Source organism: Limtongia smithiae (assembly GCF_038497785.1).
Source record: "Limtongia smithiae strain NRRL Y-17922 unplaced genomic scaffold V1518scaffold_2, whole genome shotgun sequence".
Classification (NCBI taxonomy): domain Eukaryota; kingdom Fungi; phylum Ascomycota; class Lipomycetes; order Lipomycetales; family Lipomycetaceae; genus Limtongia; species Limtongia smithiae.
In genome coordinates, this window is record NW_027117623.1 from 830,181 (window position 1) to 848,855 (window position 18,675).

General features: G+C 49.3%; 10 protein-coding genes across 10 annotated transcripts; 6 read left to right on the forward strand and 4 right to left on the reverse strand.

The window, feature by feature from the left end:
• On the forward strand, window positions 1-384 carry V1518DRAFT_436916 (40S ribosomal protein eS21; the record flags this gene model as incomplete). Its single annotated transcript, XM_066906307.1, has 3 exons — window positions 1-24; window positions 85-302; window positions 363-384. 3 exons carry the CDS (start codon window positions 1-3, stop codon window positions 382-384), a joined length of 264 nt encoding a protein of 87 aa, XP_066761351.1.
• Window positions 284-846, forward strand: V1518DRAFT_168480 (uncharacterized protein). Its single transcript, XM_066900809.1, has 2 exons — window positions 284-302; window positions 363-846. Exon 2 carries the CDS (start codon window positions 546-548, stop codon window positions 801-803), a length of 258 nt encoding a protein of 85 aa, XP_066761352.1. The 5' UTR covers window positions 284-302; window positions 363-545; the 3' UTR covers window positions 804-846.
• V1518DRAFT_412169 (uncharacterized protein) lies at window positions 665-3,428 on the reverse strand. Its single transcript, XM_066903021.1, has 3 exons — window positions 2,840-3,428; window positions 1,651-2,769; window positions 665-1,575 (listed from the first exon to the last, which is right to left on the reverse strand). Exons 1-3 carry the CDS (start codon window positions 3,215-3,217, stop codon window positions 889-891), a joined length of 2,184 nt encoding a protein of 727 aa, XP_066761353.1. The 5' UTR covers window positions 3,218-3,428; the 3' UTR covers window positions 665-888.
• A 2,335-nt stretch (window positions 3,429-5,763) lies between these two features.
• V1518DRAFT_370527 (P-loop containing nucleoside triphosphate hydrolase protein) lies at window positions 5,764-6,488 on the reverse strand (the record flags this gene model as incomplete). Its single annotated transcript, XM_066901326.1, has 2 exons — window positions 5,764-6,299; window positions 6,356-6,488. 2 exons carry the CDS (start codon window positions 6,486-6,488, stop codon window positions 5,764-5,766), a joined length of 669 nt encoding a protein of 222 aa, XP_066761354.1.
• Window positions 6,489-6,560: 72 nt separating this feature from the next.
• V1518DRAFT_412177 (2Fe-2S ferredoxin-type domain-containing protein) lies at window positions 6,561-7,656 on the forward strand. Its single transcript, XM_066903022.1, has 4 exons — window positions 6,561-7,013; window positions 7,068-7,174; window positions 7,226-7,355; window positions 7,410-7,656. The coding sequence occupies exons 1-4, from the start codon at window positions 6,748-6,750 to the stop codon at window positions 7,516-7,518; spliced, it is 612 nt and encodes a 203-aa protein (XP_066761355.1). The 5' UTR covers window positions 6,561-6,747; the 3' UTR covers window positions 7,519-7,656.
• V1518DRAFT_412179 (Rrp15p-domain-containing protein) lies at window positions 7,364-8,665 on the reverse strand. The gene is made up of 3 exons (XM_066903023.1): window positions 8,523-8,665; window positions 8,084-8,470; window positions 7,364-8,025 (listed from the first exon to the last, which is right to left on the reverse strand). Exons 1-3 carry the CDS (start codon window positions 8,647-8,649, stop codon window positions 7,652-7,654), a joined length of 888 nt encoding a protein of 295 aa, XP_066761356.1. The 5' UTR covers window positions 8,650-8,665; the 3' UTR covers window positions 7,364-7,651.
• Window positions 8,666-9,180: 515 nt separating this feature from the next.
• Window positions 9,181-10,659, forward strand: V1518DRAFT_436919 (mitochondrial carrier domain-containing protein; the record flags this gene model as incomplete). Its single annotated transcript, XM_066906308.1, has 2 exons — window positions 9,181-9,895; window positions 9,950-10,659. The coding sequence occupies 2 exons, from the start codon at window positions 9,181-9,183 to the stop codon at window positions 10,657-10,659; spliced, it is 1,425 nt and encodes a 474-aa protein (XP_066761357.1).
• A 674-nt stretch (window positions 10,660-11,333) lies between these two features.
• Window positions 11,334-12,668, forward strand: V1518DRAFT_371257 (nucleotide-diphospho-sugar transferase; the record flags this gene model as incomplete). The annotated part of the gene is made up of 6 exons (XM_066901349.1): window positions 11,334-11,425; window positions 11,483-11,594; window positions 11,649-11,812; window positions 11,868-11,978; window positions 12,037-12,349; window positions 12,414-12,668. The coding sequence occupies 6 exons, from the start codon at window positions 11,334-11,336 to the stop codon at window positions 12,666-12,668; spliced, it is 1,047 nt and encodes a 348-aa protein (XP_066761358.1).
• Window positions 12,530-13,551, reverse strand: V1518DRAFT_412186 (uncharacterized protein). The gene has a single exon (XM_066903024.1). The coding sequence runs from the start codon at window positions 13,349-13,351 to the stop codon at window positions 12,824-12,826; it is 528 nt and encodes a 175-aa protein (XP_066761359.1). The 5' UTR covers window positions 13,352-13,551; the 3' UTR covers window positions 12,530-12,823.
• On the forward strand, window positions 13,442-18,266 carry V1518DRAFT_167002 (uncharacterized protein). Its single transcript, XM_066900807.1, has 8 exons — window positions 13,442-13,666; window positions 13,724-13,918; window positions 13,971-14,046; window positions 14,098-14,322; window positions 14,377-14,805; window positions 14,857-15,741; window positions 15,793-16,917; window positions 16,969-18,266. The coding sequence occupies exons 1-8, from the start codon at window positions 13,518-13,520 to the stop codon at window positions 18,034-18,036; spliced, it is 4,152 nt and encodes a 1,383-aa protein (XP_066761360.1). The 5' UTR covers window positions 13,442-13,517; the 3' UTR covers window positions 18,037-18,266.
• Window positions 18,267-18,675: the final 409 nt, after the last annotated feature.

The window sequence follows — 18,675 nt, forward strand, 5'->3', positions numbered from 1 at the left end:
ATGGAAAACGATAAGGGAGTCCTCGTACGTGTTCTACTGTGCTGCTGTCTATAGGACTACGACTAATCGCCTTGTTCTTCACAGGTTGAGCTTTACGTTCCCCGCAAGTGCTCAGCTACCAATCGCATTATCAAAGCCACCGACCACGCCTCCGTCCAGATCAACGTTGCCGACGTTGACGAGAACGGTCTCGTCATCCCCGGCGCCTACACCACATATGCTCTCTCTGGCTTCCTGCGGTCCCGCGGCGAGTCTGATGACTCACTGAACCGCCTCGCCCAGCGCGACGGTCTACTTAAGAGGTACGAAGCTTGCACGTTTGCTGTTGCATTTGTTGACGTGTCTGCTAATATTCTTTATAGTGTTTGGTCCGCTCAGCGATAAATATCACCATATATAATATATATTTCATTCGTCTTTGTTTTTAGGTTGTCTTTGTCTCCAGGAACTTAAAAGTATTTCTCCTCCTTGAGCTCAAGTTCTCTATATGTTGCATTGATTTGCTACCGACATAGCTCGGACATACTCTAGACGGCGGGATCATTATGTTCTCATCTGCATGCCATGCTGTCGTGCTGTGCGGTTTGACAAGATTGTTTCATTGCGGTTTGCCGTGGTGTCATAGCTGGTCAGACTGTTTGCTACTATGCACCTTGCGCTTCTACCGTCTAGTAGCATGCCAATACTGTCGAAGATCATACAAGCAGCTTCCTGAAGACTTTTGCCATCACACAACGTGTAGTCCAACTGGCAAAGGACAGATACGGCCTGCACATTCAACATTCAACTCTTTAGAGCAGTGATATATATATACAGGTGTTCCATTAAAGTAAACGCCATAACCCCCACGTAGACAATTTCAAAAAAGTCCACAGAATTTAGACTCAGTCAAGTGGTCGCCGCTTTGTTTTTCCTCCGAGTACTCTTCTGTTTCTTTGCGCGTGTATCGCGCGCTTCTGCCGTCGTAAAGCACACCCCTTCGGCGTCGCACCAGTCCTTCACGAACGCAAGCGTCCCCGCATCCACTTCCGAAGCGCCGGTCCCTCCACCGGCAACAAGCCCTTCGCTGACCAAATAGTGCGCAAAATCTTCCAGTACAATGGGTTCGTAAGTTAGAATTTTCTGCCACCAACGGCGCGCACCCAGCAATGTGCTTGTGCGTAGGTGCATTACCAGGTTGCTGTGGATCTTGCGTCGGATCGCCGGTGTTGTTACGCTCTCTGGATCGACTTCCGCCTTCCGAGTCGTCGCTGGTGTTGTGCTGGTCATTGTCTTTGATTTGTTTGCTGGTAATGGCGGTGTACGCGTACTCCATTGTATTCCCGTCGTTGGTGAAGGCGGTCGAGATGCACGCGGACTCGATTTGGTTCTCCTGTTTGGTAAAGGCGATAGCACAGCTCGCGTGCCCCATTGTGTCTTCCTCTTTAGTGAAGGTGATGATAATGTACTCGTGCACAACTGTGGACTTCTTGCTGGTGTGGGTGATGCATGTCCGCTCGTTTGTGCTTTCCTTGTCGGAGAGGGTGATATGCGCCGAGTCAATTGACTCCCGACTTCTTGCAGCAGAAGCTCCATCTGTAGGATTTGTTCAATGATATCCGCTTTCAGCCGTGGGACTGCAAGGCCTTGTAAATGTAGAATTTCGCTTACTTCTCCTTTTGAGAGCTTTGACAGTTCCCTTCGGCGCTTTCGAACCGCAGGCGGTTCTGTTCTACTTGTTGCTCTGTTTGGTGAAATTTTTGACGCATTGGACGTTTTTTTTTGACTTGCTGAAACTCGGGACTTTTGCTTTGAAGATCTAGGAAGCGATGAAGTTCCTGATGTTGCCATTCCGCGCACGGACGAAGACATTATCCGGCTCTCTAGTCTAGTCGGCGAGTAACCCAATTGCCATATTGCCGGCCGACTTGGTGATGTTCCACTTTCCAGTGGCGATAGTGGCGGCGACGGTGATATTGGCGAAGATGCAAGTGGCTGCAATGGTGATGAGGTCGGCTCGAAATATTGTGTGTCCGCAACGTCGCCCACCAAAAACGCAATATTGACGTCAACTGGGTGTGACTCTTCGTCCTCGCTATCAGAGATCTCGGAGTCAATCACGCAATATCGCATCGTTGTGATGTCCGACAGAGTCGAGTCAGCATTTACAGACGCTGGCGCTGTAGGCGAGCTGGAGATATTCACGATCGATATTTTTCGTCTTGCCTCTGCGGCAGTGTTGATGCTCTCTCTCGTGTTCCAGACGTTCCACGTTCTCATCCAGAACAGCTCGTGCATTGACGTTCTCTCGGAGATGTGATCAATGTCCATAATTCCGCCGTCAACACCGCGGCATGACGCAGTGAAAAGTCGTAAGCTTTCATCAAAAACTTCAAGCTCATTATCCGTATCCGTATCCGATATACTGGTATTTTGTAGTTCCTTTGGAAAGCACAGTCGTAATCTTCGCATACGCTTGACTGCCTTTTCGGGCTTCAGTAGTCGTGAGAGCTTTATTCTGCACGCAATATCATTTCTTCCACGTTTGAGTGTCGCACTGTTCCAAGCGTCGGCCTCATTGCCGCTAAGCGCAGCAGCATTACTATTCGGCGTCGTAGATTCTGGGGCCAACGAATCTTGGCTGTTTGCGCGGTTACAGAGCAACGCAGAAGGCATTGTTTGTGCCTGTTTGATCACTGCCGACGCCCGGAACGTGATAGATCTAGGATTTCGCTTTTGTAGTGCCGATAGCGGTCGCCCGTACGGTGCAAACGCAGAGAGCTTGAGCATCTGTAAAACCAGTGCGATCCGGTTAGTTTTAGAATTTCAAATCCTCAACCTCACACTAGTGACTTCTCACCTTTCTCGTAGTAGCACTTTTCGGCTGTTGGTTAGGAAGGTTATTCTCTTTCTGGAGCTGCTTTCGCTGTAACCGACTGCCGGCTAGCTGCCGTTGCGGCAGGTGTACAACCTCTTCCACGTCGTCCTCGCAACGAAATTGGTTTATTCGAACGGCCAATCGCTCATGTGACTCAATATCCTCAAAGTAGCCCTGCTGGTACGTAGAAAACATCTCGCGTGTGACTATCCCTTCGCTACGCTGCAAAGTCACTTCCTGTTCAGGGAGGAGCGGTGGTGATGAGCTTGATTTCCTGTGCACCTCCACAACGACAAACGGCGGCCGGTGCAACGACGTCAATGATGCAGATTCCACGACATCTGGCGGAGTCTCAGACATATTATGGTATCATTCCTCTGAATTCGGCGATATATAATGCCGTTCTTGTGGGAATGCTGCGGACTTGATTCCTCCCAGCGTATAGCTTAACACGAAGGTTTCTGCCCTATTGTTCACGGTGAAACGATATTCAATGCTCGGCGCATTTTCCTTTGTGTGTTTCTGGTGTTCTACTTCCAGAGTGGAATACCTGCTCTGTGCTGTGTCTGACGCTAACTTCATGCGATTGTGAAATCTCCCTCTTATATTTTTTTGGCAAGCATCTCATCGCTCATGTGTTATACCTTACAATTCTCTGTTCGTTTTCAAGGGGACTGCGGTTATTGATCTATTTGCGCGCTTGACTTGGAAGAGGCGTTACAGTCTCAATATATACTCGATACCATGACTTCCTCTATTGAGTACTGGAGACAGGCGGAATCTCTTTGAGTACTCGTTGTTTATGCCGGGCAAGTCTAGCGCAGCGCGCATGGCTCAGGCAGCTAGCTGGCTGGACTTACCTTAAGAGATAAGTTGTATCTCCCAACGCATGTACGGGCCATGAGACATTTTGGTTCCATTTTCGGCTGTGTTATGGCATTAGTCCTACCCACTGTCAAGTCATCTAAGAGTGTACCTGTGGTAGCTCTCATTGCTACGGCGCCGATCTGGTTGCTCAGCCGCGGGCCTTGCTGTTGCGGATTTCTTTGAGCTTCTTGGTTCTGTATTTGGGAAGGGCCAGGAGTTTTGTTATAACACTGCTCCGACAACCTCTTACGTGCGTCAGATCTCGCTCCTGAAGCCTACTACAGTACATTTTCGACATTGTCTCAACAACGGTGGCATCCACTCTTTATACTGCTCAAAGAGCATGGCGCGATGTCGTCCTATGTTCAAATTTTCGGATTCTATGACTATCAAGCGGTTTTTTTGGCGCGGCCTCTGATGCAATGATTTCGCGTCTAGCGAAGTTTGGGCAAGTAGGATTCGATGTTGCTGCTTGCAAGAATTATACGCACTTTTGCAATTTTGATATTGAGGCCAGCTTCTGCATGAGAACGGCTATTCTTCTGATTTTGTCGGATTCGATACACTGTGCGGGATTGCAGATTGTATTCATGCTGTATGAGATTTATGCTATTTTGCCGCACAAGGCATTTGATGTGATTTAAGATAGCCAAGATTGTGGTGGACGAATTTACGGCTGTGACGGCTGTGATTATCAAGTTAGTATCTTCTAAGCGATGTAATAGGCTTGCGATGCTTCACAGACGGTACGACATCCAAATAAATCACGGCTACTTATTTGTCCTGTTCGTGAAATCTGACTTGAGCGTCTACGTTACTTGAGTTGAGAATGTATTGGGACATGTTGAAACTTCAGCTTTGATTGCAGGACAAATTGCTGCCATCCTGATTTTTTTGTTCCTGCAAATTGAGCTTTGCGATAGATTTTTGAAGAGTGTGCTCAAATGTGTCTCTCTTTTGGCTACTGTCTCCGCTGATATTCGCGACAACTTCACTCTCTATGTGCTGAGCTCGAAGCTGTTGGTTTTCTATGCGGTTATGATCTGTGCTGTGTATTTGCATGAAAGATGGAATCACAATATGTTTAGGGTGTTCAGCAAGATATCTGTCTGCGAATTGTCTCTAAATACTATGGTTGCACTGCTGTGCCGGTTACGGTCATCGTTATTGCAATCATGGAGTACACGTTGCACCTACTAAGATTTTTGATCCGCGATTGCCTAACACTGATTCACGGAATCTACGAGCTCATATCTAACTGCATTGTTGACACTTATCAGTTCGATGTGTTCCTGCTGACTGTTAAGATCTACAAGTATCGCGCTTTTCTCTCTGCATGCGTGTGGCCTATTGTCACTGGAGTTGGGAGCACTATAATGTCAGGTGTCCACTTTTAGTACAGACTTGCGATGAGTTGCGAATGGTAGTCATATTTCCTGGACTTCAGGTTTCTCGTACAGACCTTTGCTGATGGCAATCTCGATTTTCTAGACAATTGTGCAATTTGGGAGGCGATTATCCGCATTACTCGGTTTAGCACTGTGATGCGTCTTCGGGCCGCTTTTGGTTCAAAGTTAAGTACACATGCTCATGCTGTGATTCTGATATTCTGGAAGCAGTTGCTTGTACGGCGACGATATGCCAGTTCGCCAATTTTCAGTGACCTCTAGCGACATGATAGCCATTCTGCTTATCAAAACTGTCAGACATGACATTTTAGTCGGCAGATTAGCAGCCATATCGGTCAAACACTAGTCATTAGGGGTGCATGCGTGATCCGGTCTGCCCCATCCCCAAGCCTCCAGCTCACCGCACCAGTTACTACCTAGTAGCAAGTAAACTCTTGTTCGGCTAATAAAGTGAGTTGCTTGAAGGCTGAGAATGTATGTAGATGTGAACATCTATAGACCATTATGCAAAGGCTACTCTCCGTGACGATAATCATAATCGTATCGAGGAATTCGGCGTAGCGCTTAGTTTGGAGACCGGCATTATGTAGTTCTCACAATGCAGGCTCTTCCAAAGAACCCCAAAAGTGCTTATTCAATGCATTTCACATCCTCGTCCAGGTCACTAACTTCTTCGATAGCCTTCGAGATAGTTTCGGCGACCGTGTTGATGTCGTTTGTAGCATCAACTGTGACGACATTGTCCCATTTCAAAACTCCAGCAATTGTGCTATCTCCTAAGAGTGTTTTGAATTTTGATCTGACAGCAGACTGAAACTCTGAGAGCTCGTATCGCTCAATGCCAAACCCTTCTCGGCTCGACAGCACGTCGGCGTTGGCGGGATTGATGTCGAGGAATATTGTAACATCTGGGACTGGTAGACCGCGTTCTGGTGCAAGACACCATTCCAGAGACATTCCCGGAATCTCTTTTGCTAGAGAGTATGCAACGCCCGATGGCACGTATCTGTCAAGAATGATAGTCTTGCCGCCGCGGAGGGAGTCAAGGAGAAAGCTTCGCAGTTCCCATCGATTAGCAGAGAATAAGAGGTGAACGGCTCGATCGTCTAGTTCGGTGCCGCAACTGAGATACGAGTTGATAGTTTTGCCGATATTTGTTGTCCGATCTGGATATGTTCTGGTCAGGTATTCATTCGCAGCAAGACAAAGAGAATGTTAGTACCAGGTAGCTTCTGGACGATCACGTTGTCGACCCCACATTCTGCCTCCAGTCGTTCGCGCAGTAGAGCGCATTGTGTGGTCTTTCCAGCACGGTCGAGTCCCTCAATCAGAATTAGTTTTCCTCTTGCGGTCATGTTATCGTGGATGCGCGCGAATAATGCTCGACGACGCGTCCAAACGACGCGTTGGAGAGCGAACTCCGGCGCGCGCGCGCACGGGGCCCTTAACTCCGAGGCGCTAGCCAAAACGAGCACGCGAAGAGCTAAAACGATTTTGCCGGGAACAAAATTGGCTGCTAACAAGTTCACGGTTTTCCACCGATTCTCGACGTGCCTGTTGTTTCTCCTGCGGTGCTTACCGGAGTCCTGCGACTGCGCGTGTACCTTAGAAATCATGATAGGCTTACGAGGAGGACATTTAGCCACAGCGCTGTGTCGCGCGTCGAGCCTGCGGAGTGCTCTATTGTTGCCAGCGTCAGCAGGACGCTACCACGCCTTGATGCCACCAGCTACGACCGGGTCAATGGCGCGAAGTCGCCAAAGCAGCGCGGCAAACTTTCGGGCAGTGTTTGTGCCGATGCTGAAGTTTCAGGCGCGGTTGTTTTCGTCGACGCAGGTCCTAGAGCACGGCCATATTCATGAGCCTGCGCCGGGTGAAGAGTATGTCGATAGTGAGACTGATATGGGTTGAGCATTGCTGACTGTGAGGCGTAGAATTCATATTACCTTCATTACCCGAGACGGCGAACAGGTTCACATCGAGGCGGCAGAGGGAGATAATTTGCTCGATATCGCACAGGCGCACGACCTCGATATGGAAGGTTGGTCTTACTAGTTTGAATGTACGCAACGCTGTGTAACAAGTGGAATAGGTGCTTGCGGAGGCTCTTGCGCTTGCTCGACATGCCATGTTATCGTTGACCCCGAGTTCTATGACATGCTTCCCGAGCCAGACGATGATGAGAACGATATGCTTGACCTTGCATTCGGTCTGACGGAGACGTGAGTAATTCACTTTGCCATTGCGCTGATTTATATTGCTAAAACGATTGCTAGGTCTCGATTGGGCTGCCAAATCAAACTGACAAAGGATCTCGACGGTCTACGTGTCGCACTGCCGCAGATGACGCGAAACCTCCAGGCCAGAGACTTCGCCAAACGGTAGACTGTTGCACACAACAAAACAAACCAGCATATTCAAAAAGGTTTAAATAAGTCCTATAACCAGTTCCCACTCCACAGTTTTGTATATATACCGCATGCTCCATCACATGTATCGACAATACATCGTTCACTATCTAAACTGCAAAATTCTGCAGGGCACGTCGCTGTGCCTCCATGACGGTGTTGAACAGTTTGACGACACCGCGCTTGGCAGTCTGCTTGAGTCGCTTCTCGTGCTCGCTCGTAAGTCTCGCAGCGTCTTCTGTTGGGGTCTCACCTTCTCTCACGCCAGTGAGGACGTCCTTGATGCGTTCTCGGTCAAGAAGTTTGATCTTCTCCAACCGTAACTCGCGGCGGGCTTTTGCCTCAAGCTTTTGATCTTCGATAGCCTTGGCCTTGCCTTTTGAGCGAACGAGAATTGGGTCACTTCGATCATGTGCCTTTAGGTGGGACGAAAGAATGGCGGATATGGCGGAGGAGAAGGCTTCCGGATCGTTGTTCTTTTTTGCTGTAGAAGGTCAGCAATGACGCACAGTACTTGGGAGCGCAAAAACAGATGAACATACTCCTTTTTCTGCTCTCCAAAGCACTCGCGTTAATCTGCTCAATCTCTTCATCAGAGCTGAGCTCAACTTCGCCGTCACTGCCGTCGCTGTTGTCACTGACGTCGTCTCTCCCGACTTCCACATCATTATCGTCATTCTCTACGTCATCCTCGTCACTGGTACCATCTTCAAGTTCACTCTCGTGGATCTCGCCAAGACTTTCACCTTCCTCGTCGTCGCTATCTGCAGCAGCAAAGTCGTCTGCAGTGTCGCTGTCGTCGTCGTTGTCGACCTCGACGGTCAGATCCTTTGCTGCATCCTCCTCCTCTGGTTCATCTGCCGATTCTCCCTCAATAGGCGACTCTGGTGCGGGACCGTCCTCAGACTGAGGCTCGTCATCGCTAGACTCTGGAGTCGCAGTTAGTAGGTATTTACATCCAGGAAGTGCACATGCACTCACCGTAATTTTTCACCGCGACCTTCCGTTTTTTTATGTGCTTCTTGCCGCCAGAGGCTAGGCGCTGCGCATCATTAACTGGTGCATGCGCCTTGCGCTTTTTGGCGTTTGGTATCGTGGAACTGGGCATGTCTGAGATGCGTTTACGTGAAGAAGACGCAAAAAGCTGCGAAAGATTTTGGGAGTGCTTGAGCCGCACGGGAGGGACCGGTCGCGTCGTTTACTAATGACTCTCGCGCACACGCGCACACGCGCACAGCTTCTGCTAATCCCATTCGCGGATATGGGTGGTATTTGTCGGCCGATAGAGACAGCATATGGAAGGGAAGTCTGTGTGATTCGTTTCCTGTGCCATGAGCCGGTTGGCGGTGAGCGGAGTAGCGTGTAGGAACATAGTCTTGAACCGCACAGTTCGAGCTAGCAACACAATCGCCCTACATATGCCCTACATATCTCAAACTAGAGCAGCATCAGGGGTAAATTATCTTGTCTTCTGTATCAATTCAGAAGCTCTTTTGACCTGGCAGACACCCTGCTCTGCGCAGATCTCGAAGCCAAGGGACCGACTGCGGAGGTTCGTGGAAAGTCCCAACTCACGTCACCGCTTCTTTTATCAGTTCAACAGCTTCCCGCTCCGTCTCGCGCCACTGCACACGCCTTCATGGATCCCAGACTCGCGCGGTCTGGCTCGCTGCGACCGTACTATCACCGTCCGGAGCTGGTCTTTCAGGATGGTATGCCCGACTACGTTGCTTCCAAGGCCGGCGGGCCCAGCGGTTCTACCTACAGCGCCAAAGCTGATGCTCTTCTCGCGGATCTCGATTACGCGGACTATCTCGAGTTTCCTAATGCGACGGAGTTAATCCGTGGAATTGCAAATGCTGCACTTGCACGATATTCGTCAACGTTTTTGGCGCAGCCATTTGAGGTAGCCAAAATGGTGCTGCAATGCGGGAAGTACCCGCGACCGGGGTTCACCGCCCCATCGCTCACAGACGAGAAGGATAAGGCCAGCACAAAGCCACGAAGGCGAAGTCGCCGGTCAAGGATCGATGACGTTGACACGTTCGAGGTTGACATGTCGGAAGCAGTGGAAGACGACGAAGAAGTAGACTATTTCTCGACGCCGGGAGAGTCGAGTCGGGCAACGAACAGCAAGCACAGCGCAAAGGTGACCTCGTCATCGGACTCGGACGAATCGATTCAAACGGCAAGCAGTAGCCGCAAACGCGGCACGTTTGCTCGCGTCGGCGCGAATAACAGAAAGTCGTCGAGTCCTGTACCAGAATCCTACCAGATTGGTTCGCATCGACCGTATATACTTGGTGCCATGGGCGCGCTGTGGGCAAAAGATGGGCCGTGGGGCGTATGGAGAGGTTCGTTGTTGTGAGAAGTTACAATTGCGGTGAACTGACTAACCGGTGTCGCAGGAACAAACATCACATTTGTTGAGAGCCTGCTGTTTTCGACATTAGAGACGTGGCTCTCGGCTTTCCTTTCAGCTGTGTTCAGTATTCCCGACCCTCTTATGTTTGAGATTATTGAGAGCAGTCACCCTCTGATGTCTCTTTTCACATCGATCACCGCCACGACACTAGCCACTCTCGCCCTCTCTCCCATCGACATCGTCCGCACCAAGCTCATACTCACGCCGACAGATGCTGAACCCCGATCCCTCGTCGCGTCTCTTCAATGTCTTCCTTCTCTCGCTTGCCCCTCGTATCTCGTCCTACCTACGGCACTGTCTGCAGCTGTTCCGAAACTGATTTCCCGGGGCACGCCGTACTTGCTGCGGGCACGGTGGGGAATCGAACAGTTTAGCTCGCCCATGGCATACGGGATTTTGACCTTTGTGTCGTCCACCGTGGAGCTATTCGTCAGGCTGCCGCTGGAAACTGTGCTACGCCGTGGCCAGCTTGCCTATGTCGGCGTCCGACGCACGCTGGTGGGCACGTCCGACTACAACGGCGTTCTTGGCTCCATGTGGGACATCATATCCGGTGAGGACAACGGTGACAGTGGCTTGGAGGGACTCTGGCGGGGCTGGAGAGTCGGAATGCTAGGCATACTGGGCACCTGGGGAATCAGCAGTGTTCGGTCTCGGGCATCTAACTACGGTGGCCGCGAAGAACGATTTTAAGCTCTTGGCTGTAGTATGCGTTGCGCAGAACGGTGTTGAGAACTCTCCCTTGTCTTCAAGTCTAATGTGTGATCGTAGTTGCGAATGAATCTCATCTTTTTGCGTGTTGCCGTCGTGGGGGCGTGATAACCGCCTAGTCTCTCGGCATAGTCGCGAAACAGCGCATTATTTTGTCCTATCGTGCTCGGAAACTCGCTTTACACTGTAGAGGTGTCGTCCAATTCATAGCTGCCTTCACGTGGTCCAAAGCTTAACGGGCAGGCGGAGAAGTTTTGGCGGCGGCGGCGGCGGCAACGTAATTTTGGGACTTCGCCGCGGCTCACTTATCATCGACGCGTCGCCGGCGCGCTCCGTTGACCACGCGCCATCCTTTTCCTTCGCTTCTTGCTGGCACCTTTCTTGCATCCACTTGCTTACTTCACCTGTCCGGCATCAATGAGACCGCGACTGTGAGCAGATTCGACGACATGGCTTTTGGCGACAAGTTTTTCGTGAGCAATGATGACATCGACAGTCCGTTTCTCAAGTACAAGCGGCAGCGGCAGCAGCCATTGCGCCTGAAAGTTCTCGCTGCTATTGTTCTCGTCATCATTCTCGGCATTGGGCTTTTAATGTACTCTACGACGACTGAGAAAGTGCGCAAGTACGACCAGATGAAGCTGCAGCAGAAGGTCATGCAGGAGCCCCTTCAACGGCGTACGCGTAAGAAATTGCACTGTGATCCTGATCCTCCAAAGCAGAACGCCACTCTCGTCATGCTCGTTCGGTATGTTTATGGTCTCGTTACAGCGGTTTTACCTAGCTTGTCTGACTGCTGTTGCAGAAATTTCGAGGTGGCCGAGGCTCTCAGCAGCATGCGGCAGATCGAGGACCGTTTCAACCGTCGATACCGCTACACCTGGACATTCTTAAACGACGAAGAGTTTACCGAAGAGGTATGCTATATACGTATTATTTCATAGGAGACTTGTTAACCAGAATCGGTGCAGTTCATGCAGCTCACAACCGGGATGGCGTCTGGGGTCACGCAGTACGGAATCATCCCCAAGGACCAGTGGTCGTGGCCAGATCACATCGACCGCATGAGAGCTCGTGTCGCAATGAGACGAATGGAGGAGGACGAGGTTATTTATGGCGGCTCGTTGACATACAGGTTAGCAATCCTTCAGTGGATGTAGCCAAGTGCAGTCCATTAACAAACTCGTCAGACATATGTGCCGATATAACTCGGGGTTTTTCTTCCGTCATCCACTACTCATGCAATTTGACTACTACTGGCGTGTTGAGCCAAGCATCGAGTTCTACTGCGACTTGAACTAGTAAGTGTCCCAAGACAACCTCGTCGCGAGTCAGAATTAGCTAACAGCTCCTCTGCAGCGACCCCTTCAAGTTCATGAAGGATCATAAAAAGGCGTACGGATTCGTGATCGCCATACCAGAATATCCCAAAACTATCCCGACACTGTGGAAGTCCGTCCAGCGGTTCGCGCAAAAGTACCCCAAATACATCGCAGCTGATAACGCCATCGACTTTATTGTGGACGATGACAAAGGAATGGAGGGCGACTACAATATGTGCCATTTCTGGAGTAATTTTGAAATTGGAGACCTGAACTTTTGGAGAAGCGAGTCATACCGAAAATTTTTCGAGTGGTTGGACGATGAAGGAGGGTTCTATTACGAGCGCTGGGTATGTGCAAATATCTTCTTGATGCCGATAACTCACTCTAACATTCACTCTAACATTGTCACAGGGAGATGCGCCAGTACATTCAATCGCAGCTGCTTTGCTCCTGCCGAAAGACAAGTTGCACCATTTCGCGGACATTGGCTACAAACACAGTCCGTGGCTTCGCTGCCCGACAGATGAGGAGTCGTATGTGTCTGGCCGCTGCCTTTGCAACAGGGCCGAGTCTTTTGATGAGCACGTCTTTAGTTGCCTTCCGCGCTGGTTCACGCTTGCGGGACGAAGCGTTGGGTCACAGCCCTATCAGCCAAGATCGCGATGAGTAGTTTTTCTTGCAATCCTTTCGCCATGTCATGGAGCGTTGAATTTGTGTCGTGATGCTGCTCGCTTGTTATTTCTTGTACCGTCATGTGATTATGTAAATAGTGTATATGTACAAAAATGAAATTTATCATCAACAGTTGCAACCGTTCGAAATTACATGTCGTTACGTTTTGCTGATTCGTCCTTGACGTAGAAATATGCTCGCGCCATTTTCTCTTTGAATTCAGCCAGATCAAGAAGCTGAGCGTCGCCCTCCTCACTGTGTAACCCCTCCCAAGTCATTAGTAGTCCATCCTCGCCTATCCGACTTAGAGGTTTGACAAACTTCGTGTTAACGTCTTGCACGTGGTCAACAAAAGCGAGCTGGCGTTGCAGGTCGAGCAGCATATGTTTCTCCTGCTCAGCAGATTTCGGAAGTTGAAGACCGGATCGGCGTAATAGCTGCCGAAGGAATTCGGGACTTATTTCGTGATGTTGGCCTCTCTTGCGCTTCGGTAAGAGCTGCTCGATGGTCCAGGTGCTCTGCGACATCAAGGCATCGAGCTCTGCTTCGGACTGGATTGGGAAGATTCTCTTCTCGTCTTCCTTGCCTCGACGCTCAGACCAGACGCCAGTTGAAACAAAATTTCTGACATGCATCCGGTGAAGAATATGTTTGGGAAACCGCAGTGTCGTACTCATATTTCCCGCCAATCTCTGACATAAGGTTGAGCTGTTGAGCGGGAGGGACGAGAAGTTGAGGAGAGTGCGGCTCAAGTGTTGACCTACCTGATCTTTGTTCCTTTCATGACTCTGCTCTCCGTCAAGGAACGGATCTCAACAGCATACGCTTCCAACGGGTGCCGCTATGTCATCCACGATAAATTCCCAGAAGAGCATGCCGTTTGCCAAGAAGTATCTGCTAGCGGCAAGAGAGGCTGTCGACCAGAAGAACTACGTGCTGTGTCGAGACCAGTGCCTCCTTGCTCTGCACGAGAACCCCAACTTGGTCAACGGGTAAGTCACACTTGGGCTCTGTATTGCTTCGAGTATTTCTGATTGGATGTGATCCAGGTTGATTTTACTCGCATATTCGCACAGCCATTTAAATGAATTTCAGGATGCCGAGGCCACGTACAAGAAAGCCATTGAGTTGAATCCGAAGAGCATTACTGCTTGGCAGGGACTACGCGACTTGTACAAGCAGTACATGAAGATTTCGCAGTACATAGATACCGTTAAACAGTTGCTGCTTCAGTATCGAGATTTGTATGGGGCTCACAGTTTGATGATAATTTTGACAGAATCTAACAGATAACAGGGACGACATTAACCATGCCATCTCTAATATCAACGACATGCGCAAGTTCATTCTCGACAAGGGCTCGCGTGCAGATGTGTGTATGCATCTTTTTACTAGCGTATTATATTTCTAATCGTGAGTTTAGCATTTGCAAATGCTGAAGTTGCAGCTTCCCGAAAGCCCGCTGTTCCCGTTCCTCGACGGGCGCATTCCGCCACCAGCCGAAACTCTCGAGAGATTGACCGATCTGATTCAGACGGAAGAAAACGAGAGAATACAGAATACTGTGAAGTCGCAGAGAAATATGCTGGGAGCAAATTTGTCTGAAATTACAAGGAGAGTTAAACTGCAGGTGTACGAGTCTTCACAGGTGCGTTGGTCCGACTGATGCTGATTGTGTAGCAGGGTGCTAATTATCGCTTAGCTGGAGCATTACTACCGCGAACTGCTGAACTGGTCTCATAGCGAGGAACAGCGACGCGAAGTCGAAGGTAGACTTCTCAGCTTTCTGTATAACAAACTCCTCGCTCTTCCGATGGACAAGAAGAGCGTCATTCGTCAGAATATTCTTGAACTGTCGACCGGCATGATCGTTGTCAAGTCGCCAATCGAGCAAGCGTGGGTCTTCGGCTTAGAATGGGTCGACTGCGCAGATTTATCCGAGCTAGATGCAACTCTTGTGCGAGAATATATTTTCAGATTTCCTGATAAGGGGCTAGCGCGAGTGTTAATTGCATTTTTGAAGTCTGATATATCGCCGTTCCAGAGCTCGGGAGAAGACGAAGCGGAGGATTCGGAGATCACGATTCTTTCTGAGCAATGGGATGAAACTGAGATCTTGGTCAACTTTATTGTATGTTGCACATCGATGAAAACTGATAACTGAGGCTAATAGTCTCTGCAGGAAGGTTATGAGCTTCGGCCAGATTCGTTACTGGCAAATCGAATCCTCGGAATGTACTACTTGCACATTGCCGAGTATGAGAATGCAGTTGAAATTGCGCTTGCAGGTCAAGCACTCCTCAAGAAAGTTGAGCGCGACGTTGGGTGGGCACCTCCAAACTATCGAATCGCAAACGCAGTCACGTTAGGCACTGCCTACATTTACTACCAAGCGCCGCGGCACTTCCATGAAGCTCTGGCAATTTTTGACTCGATTATCGCCATAAACCCGAAGCATGCTCAAGCCTTGATTGGCAAGGCTTTGATTTTGGAGGAAAGTGGTAAAATAAATGACGCTCGAGATCTCTTGGCGACCATAGTGGCCAAGAACGCGTCCAGCGTACAAGCGCAGCTTGAACTAGCGTGGTGTGAGGTTCTACTCGGGAACTACGAAAGCGGACGTGAAGGTCTTCATAAGAGTTTGGATCTGATAACTAAGAACGACCCCGCATCACAGATGCTGCGTGCAAAAATCTGGTGGCGGATTGGCCAGAGTCTGTGGCAGGGTGACAAAGACAACCGCGCTGACCGCTCTGGCGCCTATACTGCGTTTGTTACAAGCTTGAAGTGCAACCAGAACTTTCCGCAATCGTATACGAGTCTTGGAATGTTCTACGCCGACATTGAGCACGATGAGGAGCGGGCTGGGAAGTGCTTTCACAGGGCGTTTGAGCTTGATGCGACTGAAGAAGAAGCGGCGCGTCGGTTGGCCGAGGCTTTTGCAAATGACCAGGAGTGGGATCTAGTTGAGGTCGTTGCGTCTAGATTCGCGGATGCCGCGAAGAAGAGGAATATTCCTGGAAACGAGCAGTCCTGGCCTCACAGAGTTCTCGGTGTTTCAGCATTGGTATGTATCTGTGAGATATTTCGCACCGAGTTCGACTAACATTTGGAATAGAATTCTCGCGACTTTGTCAAGGCAATCCAGTCGTTCCAACTCGCCTTGCGAACGAACGAGAACGACCCAAACTCCTGGAGCGGTCTCGGCGAAGCGTATGCCGATTCAGGGCGCTATGTTGCCGCCGCCAAAGCATTTTCAAGAGCCTCGGAATTAGATCCCGCAAACTGGTATCCGCGGTTCCAGCTGGGCATGATAAACCGTCAGATTCAGAATTTCGACGAAGCGATTGAGATTTTCAAGGAAGTTCTTGAGATGCGACCGGCGGAGAAAGTCGTGATGGAGCACCGCTGCGAGGCGCTGGTTGCGTATGCAAGGGATAGTCTAGAACGACACTACTATGGCCAGGCGGTCGAGAACGCATTGGCAGCTTTAGAGGCATCGTACACGACTGCGAAAGTATATCCAAACACTTTCAATCTGTGGAAGCATGCCGGTGATGCGATTGAGATATTCTTGACGATAAAATCAATGCTACCTCAGTTTCCGGCTCGATCGATGGCCGCACTGTTTTCTGTTGACATTGACAAGAAGCACATGCCGGTGCTCACGGCAGTGGATAAGATCGACGGTGTAAGTCTTACTTCGATTTTCCACTTTGATACGGACGACTTAGCCCAGAGTGCTGCATTTTTCCATATTTTGGCGTATAAGTTTGCGTTGATTTCGGCGTATGACACGGCAAGAACGCGTGCTGTAGGATGGTACAACATAGGATGCGCGGAATTACGTGCTTACTTTAGCGTGCCTAGCAATTCGGGATACTTGAACGGTGCAATTGAGTGTTTCAAGACCGCTATTACAATCGAATCTCGGAACCCTCAGTTTTGGAATGCATATGGTATTGCCACGAGTGAGACACACTCTCTGATTGCACAGCACGCATTTATTCGCTCGTTGATCATCGATCACAAGCAAGTTTCGGCTTGGTGCAATCTTGGCACATTGTATTTGATCCAGGGCGACCTGGAGCTTGCGAATTTGGCATTTCACAGAGCGCAGACCTATGATCCTGACTATGTTATCTCGTGGATGGGCCAGGGCCTAGTTGCAAGCGCGATTGGAGAACAGGAGGAGGCGACTGAGTTGCTGGAGCACTCATATGCTATTTCTAATGGAAGAGTGGTAAGTCAGCCTTCACTGTGTAATACGAGTGGTATTTAACGGCATGTTTAGAAACTGGCCCACTGGCTTTACGCGGTTAGCGAGATTATGCTGCTCTTCCCTGGGTCTAACTCGATCCTTCTTCCGCCGGCGCATAAAGAGTTTCTCGTGTTTGCTTTGGAAAAATTCTTGCAGCTTGAACCGGAATATGTGCCTGCAATGCAGTACCAAGCGCTTGTTCTGGAACAGCAGGGCGACTATGCATACGGTATTGAGAAGCTCACGGTTGCGTGTGACAAGCTAGAGCAGATGTACGAAGAGTCAGAGTCGATTGAGGCGCTGAAAGATTTCGTCGCGGCAAAGACACAGCTTGCGCGGTTACATCTCGCGAAGGGAGATTTTGATACTTCGATTGAAGATTCGCGGACCGTGATTGATTTAACTGAGAACGAGGACGGATTGCAGAAGAGTCGGTTGTCAGCATACATCACCGCTGGACTGGCATATTTCCAAAAGAAAGATTTCTACAATGCGCTGAACATGTTTAGCATTGCGTGCACCGAGACAGAGCGAGATGCGGATGTGGTCGTGTTGTTTGCGCAAGTTTTGTACGCTCTAGGCGGTACGAATCGGGAACAAGCTCAGGACGAACTGTTCAAGAACATCGAAGCTAGCCCGGAACATCTTGATTCGGTATTGCTGCTTGGAACAATCGGGCTGATTGATAATTCAGATGACATTGTTGAAGCAATTATTACCGAGCTTAAGGATATTGATACGAGTGCCAGTAAGAGTAATAACAACGCGCGGTCGGTTGAGTTATTGATGTCTGCTCTGGAAGGCCATAAAGCTGGAAAGCCGTCGATGGCACCGTGGCTGGAGTCAATCATTCTGCAGCCCTCAGATCATCATCTATGGACTCGATTGAACCAGTCGGTTGCTCTGAAGACTGCGATTAACGACGAGAAGATCACCGTTTCGGAGTTGAGCGATGAATATTCCTCGACGAGGCAGTTTAGTGACGCGATGATGGCAGTGTATATTTCACCCGGAAACAAGAAGGCATGGAAGAGTGTTGCGGATACTGCGTTCGGTAGCACGAATAGTGTGGTGAGCGGGGTTAAGGCGATGAAACTGTGAGCACCGAGTGGGTGGCATGTATGACTACTGTGCATTATATCATGGAGTTGTGGTTGTATAATATTCATTATTATTTGCAAGCAATTGCTATTCAGTCAGTTGTGGAGATCTGGTTGCACACAGATCTGCTGGTAATATGAGCAATGCCTCTAAGCCGCTCTTCATCGGATATTAGACACTAATTAGTGTGGTCACCAGGTAAATCAGATGGGCTTGCTGCTCACGCTGTACTACCGTGGCATCTCAAGCCCAGTCACTTGTTCAACTAACTGAATTTTTTAACTGAATTTCACTACTTGCACTACAACCAAGCTTTCAACTACTAATTTAGTTCACTAAACTTAACTAGCGTTGAAGCGCTGGTTGCTATCTCCGCTGATCAAGCTCAGTTGTCACTTATTTGAAGAACCAAGTAGCCTAAGTTAACTAAGTCAGAGTAGTAAGTTACAGTCTAAAATCAATGCAGTCTTACAGTGAACAATGGTTCACTACAGCAATATATCTTGCGCTCTGTTTCACATATCAGACTACTAATTTCGATGAGTATTCCTTCAAGCTTTATTTGACTACAGCCTATCCACGTTTTCGAATTGTGAGTGTAAGCTTATACTCTATTTGTCTTAACGTTGTTAGCCCTTG